The following is a 17,923-nucleotide window of genomic DNA, read 5'->3' as shown; positions in this document are numbered from 1 at the left end:
GACACCACTTTGGGGCTCATTATGAATATCAGGACAGCCAAGTACTTAACTCCCAGGCTGTCAAAATGTGCTGCCAACGTACACAAACACCAACGCACGCACAGACAAGCAGGCACGCATGTACATCAAAGCCGCAGAGACAGCTTGAATCAGGAATGACACATTACGCAGCAATTCTAATCCAGAAACAGATTTTCATGTTGGAAGCCATCTAATGCTGAATCTTTCCATCTCTGTCAGCCTGCCATTACATTCCAATCAGATGTAAAATGGCTTTTTAGGACACAAAATACACCCACAGTTAAAACCAGATATTTACATACACCAAATAAAAAGACACAAACACATTTATTCTCACTGTCTGAAGTTAAATCTGACCAAACCTCTCATGTTTTAGTATAGCTGAAGTTATCCAAATTATGTGTGTGTTTAATAAATGCCAGTAAATTTAGCAAGGATATTTTTTAGAGATTTTTTTTTTTTACTTTCCTTGAATTCAAAAGTTTACATGCGTTAGGTCAGTATCCAGGACAACATTTTAAAACGTATGTTTTGGGTAAATCCTTTTGGGTTACACACTTTTCTAAAATATGAACTTTTGTGAGTGTGACAAGAAGAAAGTTAAATTAAAGGCAAAGGAGTCTGCTGTTTTATTTTTGTTTTCACAAAATATGTTGGAGAAATGGCAACGTGTAGAAGCCAAGTATCCAGAGGCCGATCTCTGATTGGATGAGCCTGAATGTCAACTTTTTGGTGTAGATGTAACCTTTTTTGCCTCTGTGTTGCAGAAAACTATCACTGAACATCATCCTGAAAACTGGACTTGATTTCACAGATTTTAGTGCTGGGGAAGCAAAGGCTTTCCTCCCCAGTTCTTTGAGATATTATTTAAATGCCAGATGTCAGTCAGAACTATGACAAAATAAGTTCAGCTGTTTTGCTTTAACTTCATGGAGACTATTTTTGATCCCAATGTTATAATAGGTGGCCTGATAATGACTTTGACTCCTCAGCACTGATTATCAACTGGGGAGGCCTGGGAGATTTTCACCTGCAAGCACAATCCCCCAAATGTTCAATTATTAATCAGTCATGCCCTATAAGATGCAGAAAGTCAGAAGTAATCAAGAGTAATGATGGAAGTGAATCAGCTAGGGGAAGCACTCATACACATCAAAATAGATATTTTTTTACTTTAATATTGTAGTTTATTAAAGAGCTTGAAATTTAAATTCTTGCTTGTAACACTGTAACACATGCATTTGAAAATAGTTTTCTTTTCTTATTCATGTACTGATTTTGTTTCTGCTAAAAAAAACCTGAAACCTTTCTTATTTTAATAAAGTTGTAAAGCACCAAAAGCAAATGTCACCTCAAAGAACTTCATCAGACTTCATCGGCTTGTCTGAGTCATATCGACCCAAAACAGTCAGATTTAATAAGACCACAAATTCTATGTAAGATTTCAGTTTTATACCTTTTAATTTCAGCTAATGGTAAAATACCAAAAAAACATCTTTAAGTTTGTCTGACTGACTGCATTGAATCATGGACTGCAGAAATCACAAATCCTGGTTAAGCATGTTAACAAGAAGGAGATCCAGAGTCACTGGGGCACACATTGTTTGAATGGGAAGGAAAACCAAAATGTATTCATAAAATTACTGCAGTAGCTGGTCTATCAGATGTCCCATTAAAGAGATGCAGTTAAACCACCAGGGCAGGAGTATTTTCTTTGGAACAAAAGCAATAAAGAAAATAACATTTGGGATGACTACAGGAAAAAAATCAAATTAAACACATAAGCACCGGGCTACAAGTACTTTCTATTGAGAGAAACTGCTAAATACAGAAGGAATTACCGATTCAGGAGTACTTTCCACACAAAGGGAAGAAAAAACATAAATATGAAATAAATTCTCATTGGCAACGGAAGTACCTCTAATAACACGACACAGTGAAACTTTGGTGCACTGCTAAGGAATACTTTCTATGAAAAAAACATCAAAATATCAATGAGTTCATTTGGCAGACCTGAAGCTAACACAATTAGCATTAAAGTGCAGAGCAGTGAAAAAAACTATTATGTAGCAAAAACTGTTAAAAATCCAAGTGAGTAAACAATATGAAGACAGGAAAAGCAAGAACAACAAAATGAATTCTCACAAACAACTGAGCTACAAAGCACAACACAACTCACTAACTTTGAATGTACATTGAGGTAGCACAAAAGCATAAAGGTATAAGTTATAACGGTGAATCAGGCTTATAATTTCAGTATTGGCAACTCATTTTCACAGTGCCATGCCAATTCAGAATAGGCCTGACTCACCAAACTGAAGTGGTCAGAACACGGAGAGCAATCCAGTGCTAAACAATGCCTCCTGGCTTAGACAATTGTCTGCCTACAAAATGCTGGCTCAACCTCTTTCTCCCTCAGTGTGTATGCTTTCCGAAGATTCCTCCTCTTTCTGAATGATGAGAAAAACAATTTTGTTTCACAGCTGCAGTTTTGCCAAAAGGCACTGCTTAACTTTTACCTCCAACTCACACTGGGACATGGAGACGTAGACTGAGGAAGAGAGGCGGAGAGTGAAAAGCAAAGAAATGACTCAGAAGTATCGATTGATGCTACTCCTCTTTTCCCAATGCATAATATACATATTCTCATGGTGCAAATGCAACTCTATTAATCAATTTTTAGAATTTGGTACTGCTGTTTAAAAGCTCTGACCTTCAAAAACATATTTAAACAACTACAAAAATAGTTGGAAAGAAACATGCATTCTAAGATCAGAGAGGAATCAATACCAGAATCACGAAAACCAGAAACTGACCTGTATTGTGGTGTCCAGTCTGTGATGTTTGTGTTGTTCAGAGTCCAGCGGTACTGCAAAGGCCAGCTGCCTCCAGCTGGGCAGGTCAGCACTAGTCTGTTTCCCTCCAGCACCACTTGTTGCCCCCGTTCTCCTCCTTGCAAGTAGGGAGCAACTTCTGATGAACACAGAGAAACATGTAAAGAAAGCTACGTGAAGATCTGATTTGGTTATTCAGCATAAAATAGGATATTTAAACTGCATTAATAAATAAGAAACCAAAACAAACGTTATAAGAGTAACTGATGGCAGTGAGACAGAATGCGACGCACAACTTGGTGTTCATTAGTAACTTAACATGTAATTATTTTAAGCTTTTATGTTCTCTGATTTGCCTATTATTATAGTTATTAATAATAATGTCATTAAGACATTGCTAGGACAAGCATTCATAGAAAACAAATTATTGGATTACTATTATAATTTAAATATTACTACTACTATATAAAAATATTTAACATCAACATTGAAAGCATTTGGATAAAGAAAATGATACAAATAGGACTTTTAAACAAAATCAGAATTGTCAATAAAGATTTTTCTTATTACATTGGTCTTTGTTTATTAGCACTTTTTCTTCATCAGAATAAAATAAACAAAAAAGGTAAATATTTCAAGTTGTGCAACACTTCACTTTGGTATTAGATTGTGTTTAATTCATTAGACATACATTAGGACTACATAAGATGCAATCATGCATGAGCAGACAAAAGGAACCAGCTATATAATTAATTTTTGACCATGTTATTAACATATTTATCATATTTTTGCATATAGTTTCGGAATAGAATCCAGGGTATCCCCCACTGTACCATAAGCCTGGTGGCCCACCATGCTTTACTAGCCCCCCTGCCAGGCTAAGCGTTGCTCGTTTTTGTTTTTAGAAAAATAATCATTTACAAAGAAAAAAAAAAATAACTTTTTTTATTTTCAGCTGGACTGTAAGCGTCTCTGTTGCTCTCAGCGTTTCACTGGCAGAGCAGATTTATTCCTTAAAGATACATTTATAGCTGATGCATTTAAAGCCAGAGCACAGACTAATCACACTGCTGGCGCCTCCGCTCGTTACCTCACACCTGCCGCAGATTAATCTCTGAAGTTTGTGCACACCTCCTTTCACTCAAACTGGACACAGGCTGACCTTTAAGGATATTTACATGGAGAACTCCGTACCAGCTGAGAGTTTAATCCCCAGCGCCTTAGCTCTGGTTGAGCAGCTCTGTGAACCGCAGGAATAACTTGTAGTGGCGCTTTTCTCCTTCTTCCCCTGAAGATATGATTAAATTATCAATTTGAAATCAATTTGGAATCCGTTACTGTATATAAGATAATTTGCTCAAAAACTAAAATATTTTGAGGTGTTTCACAAGTTTCACAAATCAGCTATCTAGAATTCAAAATAAACTAGGCTATGAGATGTTTTAGATTTAAAGTTTAATCAGTAATATTCTATCTTTGTAACATCCAGAGGTGCACGAGGTGCTGCGACACACTGCGCATGCCTCTGGTACCCACTTCAACACGCGCTGCTGCTGCTGCGTGCTCGTTTTAACGTGTCAACAATAACCCTAGCTTCAGCAGTTGCTAGCTGCTCCAGGCTCTGAGTTGAAATTGATAGTGTCAAAATGATCCGATCTCTCTCTTTGTGGTTCTGAACTGATTTGAATTTGTGTCGTTTCATCATTAGTGACCAGTAGTCTGATGTTTCTGTTGTTCTCTTGGTTTGTTGTACTTCATGTCAGATGGATTTCAGAATGACATAGTCGCTCTCTGTGGTGGTGAAACTTGTAAGTTCCGTTGTTGTGGGCATGTCTATGTTGTAAAGTTAAATTATCATGAGCTTTATTATTTGGGTATAAAGGGCCCAGTCTGTAGCCCCGCCCCCCGGCCCGACACTGACTTGTTCTGCTACTGGATATCCGATTAATTTCAATCTAGATAAAACTAATTAACAGACTTCCAAAAGGACTTCAGGCTTCAAAGAGATGAAACAAAATCTGTGACTTTATTCATAGATTCTTATTTACTGAAACTCACTGACTTGGTAGAGTTTCAAACTGCACAGATTATGTTTAAAGTCAGAAACAACATATTGCCAGAAAATATTCAAAAATTATTTTCTGATAGAGTGGGGGGATATGACTATAGAGAATACCTCAACTTCAGAACTTTGAAGGCTCGAACAACAATGAAAATAATGTGCATTTCTGGTGTTGGTGTGAAGATCTGGAATAAACTCTAAAGAGCTGAAGCAAAGTCCAAGCATGAGATATTTTAAGAAAGGTCTCAAAATAGCTATTATTCAAAGGTATAAAGAAGAACAAGGGGGATAATCCTGGCTGGGAATTAAAACTCTAAGTATGATTTCATCAAGTGGGTGCAGGTGTGGGTAAATGTATAAAGGTATGTAAATAGTTGTGTATTTTGTATATAAGCAGATGGGTGTGTATATGGGAGTATGTATGTATATGTGTATAGGTGTATGTATATGTGAATATGTATATATGTATGTGTACAAATGTGTATGTGTGTGTATGCAGTACTTTCATTTGGCTGAGGAAATATTGCTACAATTATTATTTCATTTTGTCAGGAAGGATATTGGAAACTGAAAATAATGTGATAAATTACAGCTGGAAAATGGGTATGATTATATAAGTTATACTTCTTCATACTCCTTTTCAGACTCATAATCACCGATGTGATGTGTCTTCCAGAAATTTATTATGTACTTTGTGTTTGTTCTACACTGCCGGTGAAAGGTTTGTCTGAAATAAATTACTAAATTACTAAATTTGTATTTGGTCCTACCCTGCTCTTCATTGTTGGGGTGAGTCAAAAATGATCACCTGACAGACTTATAACAGCTTCCAGATGCATCCTGAATAGTTTAAAGGGATTATTTTGGGAAAATCTTGAAAGACACTTAAGTTTCTGCGACCATTTTGCCTGCTCTTGAAAATAAATGAAACATACAGTGCCTTGCAAAAGTATTTACGCATTTTATGATTTTCATTTGTGTTTTATTACATCACAAGCTGTATTTGAATGTTTTGTGTGTGCGTGTGTGTGTGCGTGTGTAAATGGAATAGGATGCCTCGACACAAAACATTTTAAGATGGTGAAGTGAAATTAGAAAACAAATAAGTAATCAAAAAATGAAAATTGACATGTGCACATGCCTTTTGTTACAAAGCCTCTAAAAAGTTCAGGTTCAACCAATTACCTTGATTAGTCACATGCTTAGTGAAATAAATTCCATCTGTGTGCAATTTAGGAATCACATTATCTGTCAGCATATGCAAACCCAGAGACTGCAGCACCAGTACTAACCAAAAAACACCACGAACCCCAAGGAGAACTACAAATCAGAACAGGACAAAGTTGTTCAGAAATACAAATCAGGGTTGGGATATAAAAAAAATCTAGATCTCTGATGATTCACTGGAGCATCATCAAATCCATTCTCATCAAATAGAACATGGTACGACAACAAACTTATCAAAAGAGGCAGGCCCACCAAAACTCACAGACCAGCAAGGAGGGCATTAATCACAGAAGCAGCACAGAGACCAAAAGAAACCCCGAAGGAGCTGCAGAGTTGCGCGCAGAGAATGGACTGTCTGTCCGTACAGCCACAGTAAGCCATATGGACGGAGGGAACAGTGACCAAAACTAAACTTTTCAGTCACCAAGGAAACCACTAGGTCTGACACAAAATCAACACATCTCATCACACCAAGAACACCATCCTTACAGTAAAACATAGTGGTAGCAGCATCATAATGTGGATCTCTTTCAGCAGAGGGTACTGGGATACTAGTCTGAGTCAATGCTAAAAAACAGGGATATTATTGAGCAAAATCTGTCTCAGTTTGTCAGTGATTTGAAACTGGGACGGAGGGTCACCTTCCGACATGTTCAAATGTTGTATGCATGTTCTGAAAATGAAATGATGCAAACCCTATAACAATTCATTTAATTTAAAACCCCCTCTGGCTCCCTGAGTAGAATTGTCTGATTAGCCTGTTGAAATCAACTTGGCCAGCCTTGCAAGGCACATCTGCAAAATGGCTCAGCTGCAGCAGCTGTCTAAACAATGCCATCAAGTCTTTAACTTCTGGCTCAGGTGCCCAGAGCTGGCTCAACATCATACAATACACTGGCATTATCGCAAAAGAGCTTGTGCACAGCAGCAAGGGTAATGGATCTCTCAACACGTGGCCAGGCCAGGATCAACTGGAAAACCAGCAACATGTAAAAATGTGTTGTGGCTTTAAATCAGTGGTCGCCAAAGTCGGTCCTCGAGGGCCGGCATCCTGCATTATTAGTTCTCTCCCTGGTGGTAGTAATAACCTTTTCAGCATGTCAATGTTCTTCTTATGCCTCTAATGAGCCATCATTTGATCCAGGTGCGCTAAACCAGGGAGAGACCTAAAACATGCAGGATGCCGGCTCTCCAGGACCGACTTTGGCGACCACTGATTTAAATGTTTCATTTAATGTTTCATTCAAGTTTCATTCAGTTTAATTTCTCCCATCCTTCTACTCATTATACCTTAAGCCATACATTTCCCCCAGGCAAATTTGGTCCGCAACATGTTTTCAAACATACCTACATGCTCAACATATCTGCGAAGAGATTCAGAAATATATATATATATATAAAAATTTAAAAAAGATGCGCCGATCAGGTTTTTTCCTGCCGATTCCGATCATCCATGACGGCCAATCACCGATACCGATCACATAATTTTTATTTTTTTAATCATGAGCACTACCGGTTACATTATGTGGAAAAAGGAACCATGAATTTGCCTTAATTTAGACAAAAACTTGATTTTAATAACTTTTTCCAAGAAAAAAACAAAACGGGCATTGTGCAAATTGTACTGCTATCGGTAATACTATCTTTAACAGACTGAAAACATACAGTATGAAGGCTCTGAAGAGGCTAAATAATGCAAAAAGTCAAAATAAGACCTCTCAACATTGCCAAAAAATGCAAGTATAAAACTTAACATTCAAAGGCAAATACAGGTTCTATTACAATAAAGAACCACCTTACCCTAACCCTAACCCTACCCTGAGTTACTGAATGAAAACTTCCTGATAGCATGCCTAGCTGATTACTGCTAGTTCTGAGTGACTGCTTCTGACTGAACAGAGTAATTATGTAGAACAGGGAGGAGATCGATTACTTTTTCAGAGATTATCTGTCCCATGTTAGGACTGCGAAAGTTTTAATACGTATGTAAAATGTATTTTTTAGGTTAGATGCTGCAGCTTTAAACAGAAATTCGGTGTGAGAGTCACTACCAGATGAAGCAGAAGCGGCGCTCCATCTGTGAAATAGTATTACCTGTAGCGCGTAGCAGCTGTTCAACAGCGAGAGCAGAACCAGCGTCTTACATCGCAGCTCGAAGACTTAAATAATTTTGCGGGTTATTTGTCATGCTAATAATCCGGGTGAGTGTTTATAGCTGTGCGCTGCTTTACCTGCTATCTGATCCTCCATATGTCTTTTTTACTGCAGTGAGCCTCGATGTAGCCAAACTCTGTCAAGTATGACATTGTTTTTATGCCATATTAGATTAGTCGTGTTGATGCATTTTGACCTGCTTCACCCCACGTGCTTCAATTTTCCGCCGCAACACGCAAACTTCCCCATTCACTCAGTGCGTTATAGTTCCACATGACATCGCTTAGGATTTGTTGCTGCGCGTTTGCGCAGTGTGAAGGAAAGAGGAGACCAGCTGCTCAGGCAAGCTGCGAAATGAGATGCAGGTGATCGGTTTGTGTGATCGGCAACAAGATCGGCAATCACCGATCATACGCTTTTTCACGGAAATCGGCCGATTATGATCGGTGGCCGATCGATCGGCACACCTCTAATATATATATATATATATATATATATATATATATATATATATATATATATATATATATATATATATATATATATATATATATATATGAAATCCCTACCCTCTAGATTTCATTACAATATTAGTTTTTCCACCTTTTCCAATTAAAATAAGTGAATTTGCAGGAGTCTTACTCCATTACTTCAGGGCCAGGAGGGCATTCTTGTAGCAGTCACATCAAAGAACTGGCAATGTTGAGAAGAGAAACTCAAACGTTGTCCCATTTTTTACTGAGTAATGGAGAAATGGAATGTTTTTCACTTGCTCTCAGTGTGTGTTGCTCATGATTGGTATGCAGTGGAAACTTGCCACAGAAGTGAAATGAAAACAACTTCTAATGAAAGGAAATTTAAAATTAAACCAATGCATGTTGGTTTCTATTCCAAAAAAATACACTAGAAAGTTAAAAGGTAATTTATTTTTTCACTTTCTTATTGGAGACCATAAAATTATTCAAATTAAATGATGTTGATTAAATCATTCCAAATCATAAAATTATCGTGTTAAATGTATTGCTTTCCTTAATTCTGCAAGATATTTCTTATATTATCAAAATAATACAATTTCTGTTTTTGTCCAACTTCAGCTTTTTTCATTATATTTCCAGCCTAATAGATCTCTGACAGCCTGTTTTCCTTCCCTCTGTTTCACCACGTCCCTTCTTTTTTAAGATTGACAGATGCCCTGGTCTGTGTGTTAGGTGGAAATGTTCAATCCCAGATAGATTTATATGGGACTTTGTGTTTGTGGGTGCATATGTGGGGTTGTGTATGTTAGCATGTACATGGTTGAAAGGGAGAGACAGAACATTGGTTGTGCATGTCTCCATCATTTGTACATACGGTGTCTGGTTGTGCAGACTGCAATGTCATATTGCTGACCAGAATTATAATTCACTTCAGCCTGCCTATGTGTGTTGTGAGAAAGAAAGCAACCAAGGATGAGAGAGGATGGAAATAAAAAGTTTTTTAAAAAAGTGGTGCCATCTTAATAAAAGATGGCACCAAACTCCCTCTGGCAAGCTCTTTACCCTGTGTGTGATTCAGCGGATCGTACTGACCCGACATGAACTTTTATGAGGTTTTGTGGTAATGTGGTTTCTGAAGCTGACAGTTTGATGGGTCAACTCTTCCTTCCACCCCTCTTTCCTGCTGTCTCACCTTAACATCGCGATAAGACCACGGGTTAAATGTCTGGAGATGTAAGGGTTTGGTGCCATGTGCCAATGGCCTTTGCCATTTGTTTGTGATGTGAAAACTGGGCAAGAAATCTTGATGCATGACCATTACATCAGATGTAGGCCTGTCGCGATAAACGATAAATCAATTAATCAGACGATAAATTAAACCCATCGACCTCATTTTAATTATTGTCTTTATCGTCTCTTCCAGCCTTTCTTCTTTCTGTTGATGACACTGAATGAAAAAAGGCTCAGCTCCGGTGCTCTCCACTGACCCTCCCTTCCTCATTTCCTTAGTCTAATGTCCAGCGCACATTACACATTACGGCCCATTTTCAAACCCTGTGAGACCACACCTTAGCCGACAAAAATCCTAGGTATAAGGTTCGATGGGGTTCGTTGTGCCGTGGTGTCCAGCCACATGGGCACAAAATAAGGGCTACAAGTCCAGTTAATTCATTTTAAAATCAGGCATTAATCAGTGCTTTACTAGAATCTACCTGTGATGCATGTGACTAGAGTCAGCGTAAAGTCCTGACTGAATGAACATCATTTTAACCTATTTAAGTCACTTTAACAAGAACAGCTGAAAACTTACCGGGTTTATTAACTGCGGTAGCAATTTGGCTCCAACTCCTCCCCTTGTCATTTCTATATTCTTTGCACGAAATGCTGAATATTCCACATATAATCTCCGATGTCTGCTGGACTTCATGTTGTGCGTGTCAGCTGTTTGGGATTCCCCTCTGTAATTTCCCCTCAGAAAGCATGGAGGAGAATCCGCGCCTTCTGATTGGCTACCTGTCACATTCAACGGGCTGCGTTAAGCTCCCAGACGGGGAAAAGCCCTGATTTAGATCGGAGTGGCCCCGACGATCTACCGTAACACACCGCACACTGCAGGATGATCGGTTAGATCCAAGATTATCGTAAGGGGAAAATAGGGGCAAAAAATGGTGTAGTGTGAACTACTGCATTAGGTAGTCGGATGTGCCCGTTTTCTCTATTTAAATCTAGTGATTACTGAAGCGCAATATATTATACAGACTTCATAATCTGCACTCTTTTGGTTGAATGCAGTATTTATTTCCACTTTGGCTTTATGTTGTTTAGTTTTTATTCATGTACGTTTTTTGTTAATGGAGACCGAGAATCCATTTTATTTTTGTTTTTGTTTATTTAGTTAATCAGTTCCAATGTAACGTGTTCTTTTGAAAATAAGGTGTATCTATCAGGAAATCGCATGTATTATTAGTCATTTCCATTAAGTTCTTGAAACAATATTATCGTTTATCGCAATCATTTTTTATACAATTAATCGTCCAGCAAAATTTATCATGACAGGCCTAATCAGATGTAGATATTGAGTATGATCTTCCTTTAGCAATTTAGCTAATTAGCTAATGGATAAGTGATAAGCAGCCATTCTCTTAAAAACTAGAGTTTTCTCTTGTAACAAGAGGGTCAGCCATCTTTGCATAACATGAAGGGAAACGTTTTTATATTATTCAAAATATTAGCACATTTTTGTGCCCACTGTAGGCTATTTAAAATTAACTAAGTAAACAGAAACTTTTGATTTTGTCACATTATTTAAAAAAATTACAGCACTTTTCAGGTCACTCAGAGACTCTTTACATGACATCAGTCATCCCTATAAACCTGCCAGAACAAATACAACTGTCTCATCCTCCCTAAGATGAGGGAGGTCAATGACGTCTGCTTTAAAAACTGTCTGTTAGTAACAACAGACAGAAAAAAGCTGAAATCAAAAGGGGCAAAGTCATCTAATAGCAACTATCAGATGTTGCCTGTTTTAATTCAGTCACTCAAGCATAAAGCTGTCGCCTTCTGCTTTCTCACAAGCAGCAGTATTCAACCACCTGTCTGTCTACCAGGAGCCCCCCCCCTGCCTTCACTTGTTGCTCCTCTGTCTGTCTTTGTCAGAGTCTGCAGCAGTTCAAGGTCTGCTCCCACTCTGTTTCCTCGGGAGGAAGGTTGCCTAACGGACAGTTTGGCCTTCAGAATGTCACAGGAGAGTCAAGAGGCAAACATGCACTATTACACTACTCAAACACACACTTCTACTCCTGCCAACATCACATGTGTGTCTCCTCTCTCAAACTGATCTTATGAAGCTTTTTAGGCAGATTCTAGGGAGGAATTCAATTTGCCGGCGAGATGAGCGCTGTGATAGAGGGCAGAGGGAAGGGGGGGGATAAAAGGATGGGAAGAGGAGTAGAGCTACTGCTCTAAGGCTGATAGTCCACCCAGATCCAACCTGCCTACTCTGCTATTTGTCCCTCTCCACTTTCATGGTGAGTGGATGAGTGGTGGAAAAATAGGCTCTAGATGACATGTCTTTTACTAATGGGACATAAAAATCCTTATTCTTACACTGTGCTGCATTGAATACACCCAAAATTAATCATAAAGTGCACAGGAGCGCTGTGGTGGAGTGTGTGAATATTTTTCCTCTGGGCCCAACATGAGGTCACGGAGCCGGCTAGCAAAATGAATAAAAGACTTGTTTTTTTTTCAGTGTTTTTTTTAAAGCAGCAAGACTGAAACATGGTCAAAAATGCGTATGTGTGGTCCAGTTTGCATTCAAACATGCAGAAGGACCCCTGTGGTGTAAATGCATTACAGAGCACCAACATAATAGCAAGAGAAATTGTGGCAGGGATGAAAGAAAAGATTGAGTTGTGGATTTCACTCCTGCCTGTTTAATTATTGCACCGGTGTGTATTTTGGCGCCGTATGGCTCGCTGGTGTATGCGCGTGTCAGGTCATAAATAGGGTCACTCATTCCAGAAAAATCACTTTATCTTCATAGAACTGATCCCCTGCTGTGAGACAGGCAGAACTAGTGATAGTCTATGAATACTGATTGAGGGAGTTGGCTGTCTAACTGCTAAACTCACACTGACACATGAAGTTGAAGAGGAGAAAGAAAGAACCAAATCGCTTCTTTTCATAAATCATTTTTCTATCAATAAGTGGAGTAAGTTGCGTGGCTAAGCATTTTTTCCCCACGCTAACAGGGTTGATTATCAGGATGCAAATGAGTTCTATTCCTTTTTAATCTAATAAGTCTGCCTCCACTTATTTTACCAGGCATTTAAAATCTCTTAATTGAACATACAGTGTGTGAGTACAGAGGAGGAATTAGGAGTTTAGTTTCTGGCATGTTGCTGCCAGTCAGATTTGAAGAGTGGGAACATAAATTGCTAATTAAATGAACAAGGTGAGGTATATGTGCTCAGAAATGTGAATTGATTTACCCTTCAAGGATTCAAAATTACCACTGTGGAATACAGTGATACACTAATAACATATCCATAATTAGCAAAGGACAAAAGCTGTTTGCAGTAGCTATTTAATTAAATCATAAATTTCTGTACTAAGAAAGATTGTCCAACATAGAGTCCAATATTTGACGCCACTGAAACCTGTCATTTGAGTATCGAAATATTAAACATCAATACTTGAGTCATTATTTACCGTTTTATATAATATATTTTTTAAGATAAATGAACAGTTGGATGGAACATTTGGGAACTGGTACATGGTTTATATCAAAACATTAGACACTGTATTAAAATATACACCAAATATAATACATTTTGATCTGTTCCATTCAGGTCAAGTCCTCAACAAAAATACAAAGTCTTTGTCTGTTCCAGCAAGCAAAACATTACGACCAATGGCCTTGTAGTGTTTGTCCTGCATGTATTTCAGACATGACTTTAGCTGCCAAAGTGATGCCTGAAGATGTATGTAGTATCTGGCTCAAAGTTTTTAGCAGCAGATTCTTAAAGTCCTATAAGTTGTGAGTATGGGCCAGTGACGTGTGGTCAGGGGAGGGGTATATGCCACGGACTTCCGTTTTAGCACTTCCGCATTTTTTTGCCACATAGAATGGTTCCGGTGCACAGGCAACAGTATGTTAACAGTGGCTCCTCAGTCGCTGCAGGACTATTAATGATGCCTATAGAATTATTCAGACGTCCTGACACGCTCCAACAACAACAAAGAATTTAAGCTGGATGTGTCAAAACTTCACAATAACTTTGAAGGTAAGTTAATAAATCATTAGTATTCACCATAATGCCTCATATGTCTGACGTAGCTAACAGGGACAAGCTTACAAAGGTGCTATGTAAACGGTAAGTGTTTTGATTATCTGTGCAGTGTGCAATCTACATATCTATAGATATAGATCTATATAAACATATATAGATCTGTCTATATTGTGCCCAAGCTATCAGTCAAAGCTGAAGTTAGCTTCCGAATATAGCATCTAATTCAGAAAATAGCTAAAGGACGATTGCACTTAATTTTTCACTATCTTGAGCTTTTTTAATGTGTTGTACTTTAAAAACTACAACACCTAGACATTTCAAACCTAACTAGATTATTCTGTACTAACAGCAGAATAAATAAAACATTTGTGAAACCTTCTGATTTGTGAAATTTGTAAAATGTCAATAAGATTCCAGAACGCATTAGATCTGAATTATTAAATTGGCATTATTTGTTATTTTAACTTTTCGTTTTCTTTCCTTTTTTTTATCTTTATTATAGTTGGAGTTGGACAGTTCTGTTTGATGACTTCCTGGAGGGAGAGATTAGCTGAGCTAATGTTGCCAACAACCTTTCTCCTGCTATTAACTTTTTTGCTTTTCTTTACATAGAAAGTATTTCTATCAGTTGCTCTTTTTCCATTTTGTACACAGTATTTGTTCTATTTTTTTATTTTTACCTTAATGCTTACCTGGTCAGTTGAGGTGGAAATGTACATCCTCTTGATTACTGACAAATGTCAGAACCACATGGACTGAGCTGGTTCTCATTAAAACATCTTCTTGTAATTTTAAGACATTGTTATAAAATTGCATCTTTATTCTGCTGTAACGATGACTGCATTCTTGCAATTAAAAATTCTTGTATCCTGACCGTAATGCTCCCTTATACAACTCACAGAACAGATGATTGAAATAAAGGCATTTTTTAAAACGATTTTCTGTGATTTTATTACAGAAATTGAGGGCTGGAGGAATCAATTAAAATCAAATCTGATATGAAAAAAAATCTTGTAAGTCATATCATCCAGCCTTATTCAGTATATTAAATTATATGACTAACTACATATTACTTAATAATCACATTTCTTTGCTGGTATTACCTAAAAGTGTTGCATTTTAACATCTCACTTGAATTCCTGATCTACATGCAAATACTTGATATAACTGAACACCGAGAAATAGGGAAAAAATGGTTTGTGAAATGTAGAGTATTACAAATGAGATTCAATTTTATTGTAGGTACAAACAGGATAGAAAAATGAACAGTGAATATATAATATACTTCCTAGCAGCTAATCAGACATCAGACTTTACTGGTGATGAAAACTCGCCACTCTGGAGGAAAGGAAGACCGGCTCAGCCCTGTCCAGGATGACTGCAGTGTCAGGATAGCCAACAAAGTCTGCAGGTAGATTTTTGCATATCTGGTGCTCCGGTTCAAGATCATAGTTTAACCAAGTATTGTAAATAAAAAGTTAGTCCACGTTGTGATGATCTGGCAGACCATGGACTGATTGACGCCGTCAGCTGGTCCAGGGGCTTGGATCCAGTGGAAAGTTAATCAGCACAACGATCATGGCTCAGAAACACATCACGAGGTGTTGCAATGCAAACCTGACAAATTAAAAACAAAAACAAAATCTAATAAGCATCCATATTTAGCTGCACAACATAATCAAAACTAATAAATCCTCAGCTCTTTTTGAGAGTTTTGCTTGAAAATAAATTGACAAAATCTCAGGAAATTAAATGTTTCAATTAAATAGTTCTGGTATCACAAAGAAACTGCAAAAAATGTTTTGGAGGTGTAACATCACTGAAGTTACTGAGTAAGAGTGAACTAAAATATTTACTACTTAGAAAATGCATGTTAAAATCTGAATACTCTTTTGAAAGTGTGCAGCTGAAATTAATTTAAACTACTAGCAGGCAAAGCACAGTGTTCGCCTAATATCTGTACCAACAGTAATAAAAAAAATAATGCATATAAGAGGCATTAGTTTATAAAAGTCGCGGCAAACCTAAATACCATTTTAAAAAACAAAAAGCAGCGGGAGGATGCAACTTCATAACCTCATTTTCTTAGCAAAATCTCAAAGGGGGAAAAAAAAGAGAAATTACGTTGTGCAACGCAAGAACAGATTATAGCAGCCAAGTGGAAAAATTAACTCTAACGTGGATTATAATTTTGAAACAGCAAAGGTAGATGTCATATTTTGGGGATTCGGGAAATACTTGATTTGTACCATTTGTTCTGTGGGGTTTTTTTGGTGGATTGGTGCCACTTTAGGGCCTTAATCTGACTGACTACCTGTGTGGTTTGGATTGGACTGAAGCGTTGCTGCTCTCGGCTGTTCTTAAATTACCGTGCTCAGTATCGGAGAGGCTCGTCGCTCCGACTGCATGTTAAATGTATTTTATAGAGAGGTTTTTTCCTGTCGATGCCGATACCGATAACCCATGAGGGCCGATCACCGATACCGATCACCAATACCGATCACATAATTATTATTATTATTATTTTATCATAAACACTACCGGTTACATTATGTGGAAAAAGTAACCATGAATTCACCTTAATTTAGACAAAAACTTGTTTTTAATAACTTTTTCCAAGAAGAAAACTAAACAAAACAGGCATTCTGCAAATTGTACTGCTATCAGTAATACTATCTTGAACAGACTGATAACATATAAAGGCTCTGAAGAGGCAAAATAATGCAAAGAGCCAAAATAAAAACTCTCAACATTGCCAAAAAAAAATTCAAGTATAAAACTTAACATTCAAAGGCAAATACAGGTTCCATTACAATAAACAATCCAGAGTTACTGAATGAAAACTTCCTGATAGCATGGCGGCTAACTGATTACTGCTAGTTCTGAGTGGCTGTTTCTGACTGAGCGGAGTAATTATGCAGAACAGGGAGATCGATCGATAATTTTTTTAGAGATCATCTGTCTCATGTTAGGACAGTGAAAGTTTTAATACGTATGTAAATTATTTTTTTTTAGGTTAGATGCTGCAGCTTTAAACAGAGGTTCAGTGTGAGAGTCACTACCAGGTGGAGCAGAAGCGGCGCTCCATCTGTGAAATATTACCTGTAGCGCGTAGCAGTTGTTCAACAGCGAGAGCAGAAGCAGCGTTTTACATCGCAGCTCGAAATAATTTTACGTGTTATTTGTTTAGCTTTCTGACCGTCATGCTAATCCTGGTGAGTGTTTGTAGCTGTGCGCTGCTTTACCTGCTATCTGATCCTCCATATGTCTTTTTTAGTGCAGTGAGCCTCGATGTAGCCAAACTCTGTCAAGTATGGCATTGTTTTTATGTCGTATTAAGCTTTGTTGTGTTGATGCATTTTGACGTGCTTCAATTTTCCGCCGCAACATGCAAACTTCCCCATTCACTCAGTGCGTTATAGTTCCACATCGCTTAGGAAAGAGGAGACCAGCTGCACAGGCAGGCTGCGAAATGAGATGCAGGTGATCGGTATCGGCAACAAGAGCCAATGATCGCCGATCACGCAATTTTTCACGAAAATCGGCCGATTATGATCGGTGACCGATCGATCGGCACACCTCTAGTATTTTATATAATTGTCATATAAACAAAAGCTAAGGAGTTGCCTAAAAATAATTTCATACTCCGTATAACACAAGCACATACATCAACACACACATATTGACTTACCTTGTGCCGAATCGCTGCCTCTGTTCTCAGCCTGTTCTCGTAGCAGTGGATTTTCTCCCGCATTATTTTCCTCCAACAAATTAATCCACTGAATGAAGCACGTACAGCTGACTTTTAACCTCCGTCTTCCCATTTTTGACGCTGGATCTTCAATATTCTCA

At 37.9% G+C, this 17,923-nt stretch overlaps 1 protein-coding gene across 2 annotated transcripts in view; it reads right to left on the bottom strand.

The window, feature by feature from the left end:
* LOC103462363 (protein sidekick-1) overlaps window positions 1-17,923 on the bottom strand; it is a 592,150-nt gene that overhangs the window by 300,742 nt on the left and 273,485 nt on the right. For both annotated transcript variants that reach the window (XM_081607811.1, XM_017305213.2), the window contains exon 2: window positions 2,838-2,994. In XM_081607811.1, the coding sequence (XP_081463937.1) occupies window positions 2,838-2,994 (157 nt within the window). The remainder of the gene's footprint in view (window positions 1-2,837; window positions 2,995-17,923) is intronic.

Source organism: Poecilia reticulata, chromosome 1, assembly GCF_904066995.2.
Source record: "Poecilia reticulata chromosome 1, P_reticulata-male-v2, whole genome shotgun sequence".
Taxonomy (NCBI): Eukaryota; Metazoa; Chordata; class Actinopteri; order Cyprinodontiformes; family Poeciliidae; genus Poecilia; species Poecilia reticulata.
This window is presented reverse-complemented; position numbering and strand designations above follow the sequence as displayed.